The 4,579-nt window shown below is 37.6% G+C and overlaps 1 protein-coding gene across 3 annotated transcripts in view; it reads left to right on the top strand.

Moving 5' to 3' along the window:
* LOC106879878 (uncharacterized) overlaps positions 1 to 4,579 on the top strand; it is a 44,305-nt gene that overhangs the window by 36,354 nt on the left and 3,372 nt on the right. For all 3 annotated transcript variants that reach the window (XM_052975223.1, XM_014929602.2, XM_052975224.1), the window contains exons 3-4: positions 1,010 to 1,321; positions 2,798 to 2,911. In XM_052975223.1, coding sequence (XP_052831183.1) covers positions 1,010 to 1,321; positions 2,798 to 2,911 — 426 coding nt within the window. The remainder of the gene's footprint in view (positions 1 to 1,009; positions 1,322 to 2,797; positions 2,912 to 4,579) is intronic.

Below are 4,579 nucleotides of genomic sequence, written 5' to 3' on the forward strand. Positions count from 1 at the left end.
ATATATATATATATATATATATATATATATATATATATATATATATATACATATACTTACATATACATATATATATATACACACACACACTTATTTATACATATATATATATATACACACACACACACATATGTACACATATAAACATACATATATGAAGAATAATACTTAAGATTTCGTAAATAGTATTAATTAACATTTCTCCAAATAACATGCCTATAAAATACTTACATTAATAGACTTACTGATACACTATAGAGACGAACCACCTGTTGTCCGGAATGGAATTGACCAAAGTCCAACCATGAATATAATTGGTCAGTCCCATTACGGACAACAGGTGGTTGGGTGGCTTTTAAGCTAGCTCCCATGAAGGTCTCTTCATTGGGCCTTGGGCCCAACAATGACACTTCATGCTTTGAATGCATATTAAATTTTGTTAAACTACAAAATATTTTCCAAGCAAAGAACAATTTTCATCAAAACAATGATATAATTTGTCAACTTGGAACTTATTGCAAAGCTGCATAATAAACCACAGTACCACCACCATCGCCACCACATCTGTTATACACACACCATTCAGACTTCTGACACCACCGCCATCAATACCTTTCACTTCACCACTTTGCCCTCCATTACCATCACCACTGTCTTTCACATCACTTACTCTCACTTCATCTCTCACCTCCTCAGCTGACTTCTAGTAGTATGTATGTCTCCTGACAGTGAACACATCTTTCACTGAACGTTCATTCATGTACAGTAACAGCAGACATGCCTTTGAACACTGAACTTGTCTTCTGATGGTGAACATTATCTTTTGTTAATGAACTTCCAAAAGATATGAATTCATTTTCATGTATTACTTATTTATGAAAGATAAAATATTGTGTCACAATTAACAGAGAGTTAGTGATATGTTTTAAAATTCATGTCATCTCATTTGTTTCTTTCTATAATTTCCTTTCTTCTTTTAATTTTTGCTTTTGCTTTTTTCATTTGGTAGATGTTAAGAGTGAAAAAGAACATGTCTGTTCAGGCAAGACAAATTCCAGAGATTTAGAAGACCAAATCTTCCTTGTTACACCACCTAATATGAAAACTACTACAAGATGTAATTGGAGGTTGAAGACTCTCACCAATGGAGTATTGATACTGTATGTCCTCAATGCCTCTGACACCAGTCTTTTAACAATTCATCATCTTAATTCTAATAAACAAAAACAGTTACATCGAGCTTTTGTCATCAATGTCACAGCAAATGAAGCAATAGACCTAACTATCAATCCTATGTCACCGACTTGGTTAGTAGCAAAATGTAAGTGCACTTTGTCCTAATATCTTTAAAACTGACCTGGTTACTGTTACTTTGTCCTAATATTTTGGAAACTGATTGAGTCACTGTTTGGTTCCAATTGAGCAGACATGATGAAGCAGTGACCATCCCCTTTTTTAAGGACTCGTCCATATTGGAATACATTATCTAATGTAACCTAGGTGGTAGTTGCTCATATCAAGGGTGCCTCACTGTATGTTTAGAGGGGTTGTGACTTCTTAGAAATGAAATGTTTGAACCAGTTATGATATTTATAGTTGAAACCTGTTTTCAAAAGAAATCTTTGTTGGGATTACAATGTAAGAAAGGAGGACATTCTGTTATCAGTGAATAGAAACATGACTGATGATGTAGCAAGGTCCAATAGAATTCCATTCTAGAAGTCCTCACCTTCTTTAGTAATTCAACGTGGACAGCCACAGTCAACACAAATGTTTATATATATAGGAGGTCAGTGTCTTATGAGGTGGGCCCTATCTGAGCAGGACCAGACCAAACATGTTCCAGCCATGAACATTTCATTTATTCCCCTTTTTGTACACCAAGAACAACATTGTCTCAAGTCCTTCTTGTTTTCAGATACTAAGAGAATTTAGTTGTTATTTCTAGCAAGTCAAATGGCAGCATAGAGACTTACTTGTTTAAGATGCAGGGAAGTCACAGAGTGATGTGGTTGTGGCCAGAAAAAATTATATAGAAGGTGGGAGGGAGCGGCTTTAGGTGACTGTGAAGTATCAACAGAGGTGGTTGTATTGGTTGAATTGCTGCCTGTTCAGCCCGAGGTCATTTCTTATCCAGCAGAAACAAGATCAAAAATGTAGATCCTCAATTTCATGTTATATATATATATCTGGCAATAACGTCAAAGTGGTTGGGTGGCCTTCATCCTCTACTAGGGGATGGAAATATAACATCTGACTGATATGGCCTTTGATCTTATTGTTATTGTTTAACCCTAGGCTAGCCCCAATTCCCTGATGAATAAATAATGAGAAATTTGAATTTGAAAAATTGAAATTTTGGGAAAAGACCTAAAGGTTAACATTGCAAAGATCAAGATACCAGTAATTGGTTGAGATCCTCTTGACCCAGAGCTTCTAGCATTAAGAAATTACTGTCACTGTTCATACAGTTGGCCGCATGTCAGGGGTAGTGTGACTGAGGGTAGACTATAGGGGTCAGTGTAACAATAGGGATTGACAGACAAGATGCAGTCTAGCAATAGGTGTATCCTGATAACTGGCACAAGGCTGTCTTGGTAACACTGGATTGCACAAGAACTTGTATAACCATACATTGGTGCCTATCAGAATCATCTGCCGTCTTTTATCCCCTGCAACTATTCACCCTCAACATATAAAACCATCCAGTCACATACTAACAACTGTTTGATGCCAACCAACTTGCAGACTGCCTTTGGTTTTGGTTTCTTTAAACTCCATTTTGTTCTAATTTCAGTGATTCATCAGAGTGTGAAGGATGTCAGCCTTCAAGATTTTATTTCCTGTCCAGTTTCTGACAAACCTAAAAAAGTTAGAAGCCTTGCAGAAATTTGTCTTGCAACTTTAGCAGGTATGATGACCAATTTCTTGGCAAATGGAGCACTCAATACCTCCACAACAGATATTAAAAACTTTTTAAATGCATTCTCATATTTATATTTGTTCCTATTTTGAATCTTCTGTCAGTCCATTCCATCAAAGAATTGTATAATTCCTCATGATCTGATGTAATGGTACCATGTAGAAAGCACCAGTTGACTTGTAAAGGGATTGGCAGTTGGAAGGGCTTCTGGCTGTAGAAACCATGCCAAAACAGACAACTGGGACCTGGTGCAGCTCTCTGGTCATGCCAGCTCCTGTCAAACCGTCCAACCCATGCCAGCATGGAAAATGGATGTTAAATGATGAGGATGATGTGAAATAGAATGGTAGAATGGCAATGTAGCCAGGAGAGAGTAGAGAGAAGATGTGAAAAAAACTAGGCAGAAGTTGAATGGAAGTGAAATGGGGTGGATGGGAAGGGCATTGAAGAAGAGAAGCACATGGTACTGGAGTGATTGGGAATTGTGGGGGGAATGAAGACAGAAAGTGAGCTAACTTAAAATGAAGCATCTTGCTGAAGAAATGACCCCACAACCATCTGAGCTTCTGATAGCAATGGTAAGGTTTGAACTTAGCACCACAGAAAAACATTAACATGTGTGGGCTACATCTGCCTGGGGTACCTATTTACAGCCAGGTGGACTGGTAAAGATATGAGATCACTGAGGTGACCCTTGATTGTCTACTTCTTTACTTACCTGGCCAGCTGGAGCTTTCTGTGTGTGTTGCTAATAATTACTTGTATATCAAGCTTATCATCATCATCATCATCATCATAATCATCTTTGCTGTATTGAGATATTTGTTAACATTCAAAATATCCCCCCTCCACCATCACCACTACCCCTGCTACTTCATGCTGAAGCACCAATTTGACATATTTTCTATAATTAGCCCTAATTAATAATCTAGAACCAGCCAGTTAATTGCCGGTGCTAATGATAATCATTGCTGGTTGTCATTTCTCTTGGAAGAAATATAAAGGAATAGGATGGGGCATGCCTGTGCACTCACTGTTATAGCCCCATGGTGGGACTGGTGTGATGACAAAAGCATCCAGTTATAATATATATAAAGGAGTAGGATGGCGGTGGGGAGGTATGCGTGTGTGTGTTGTGTGTGTGTAATAATAGAGGTTCAAACAAATCTCACTTTCAGCTCTTCATCAAGCGCATGGCTAACAAGAACCTATAAAAATAGAACAGAGAAGAGGAGACTGGTGAGAGAATAGATGTTTGTTCCATTCGTTTAGAACCGTTTCATAATCTTATTAGTTATAGAGTAGATGTTACATCAACATTTACAGACATAAAATATACATATAAACATATATATGCCCGTGTACCCCCCCCCCTATGATGGACTCTCCCGTTGTTAGACAATGTATGAGGGTTCAACAATTTCTTACCAAACAACCACACAGATCGTTTGTTTATAGGGATCAAATGTTTGTGTAGACATAAGCTCACTCCCTCCATCAGAGCAACGTGAAATGAAGTACTTTGCTCAAGAACACAATGCAATGCCTGGTCTGGGAATTGAACCCACGGTCTTGCATTTGTGTGTGCAACACCCTAACCGCTAAGCCATGCACCTGTGTACATCCATATATATATATATATATATATATATATAT

The sequence above is a fragment of the Octopus bimaculoides genome, chromosome 20 (assembly GCF_001194135.2).
Source record: "Octopus bimaculoides isolate UCB-OBI-ISO-001 chromosome 20, ASM119413v2, whole genome shotgun sequence".
Lineage (NCBI taxonomy): Eukaryota > Metazoa > Mollusca > Cephalopoda > Octopoda > Octopodidae > Octopus > Octopus bimaculoides.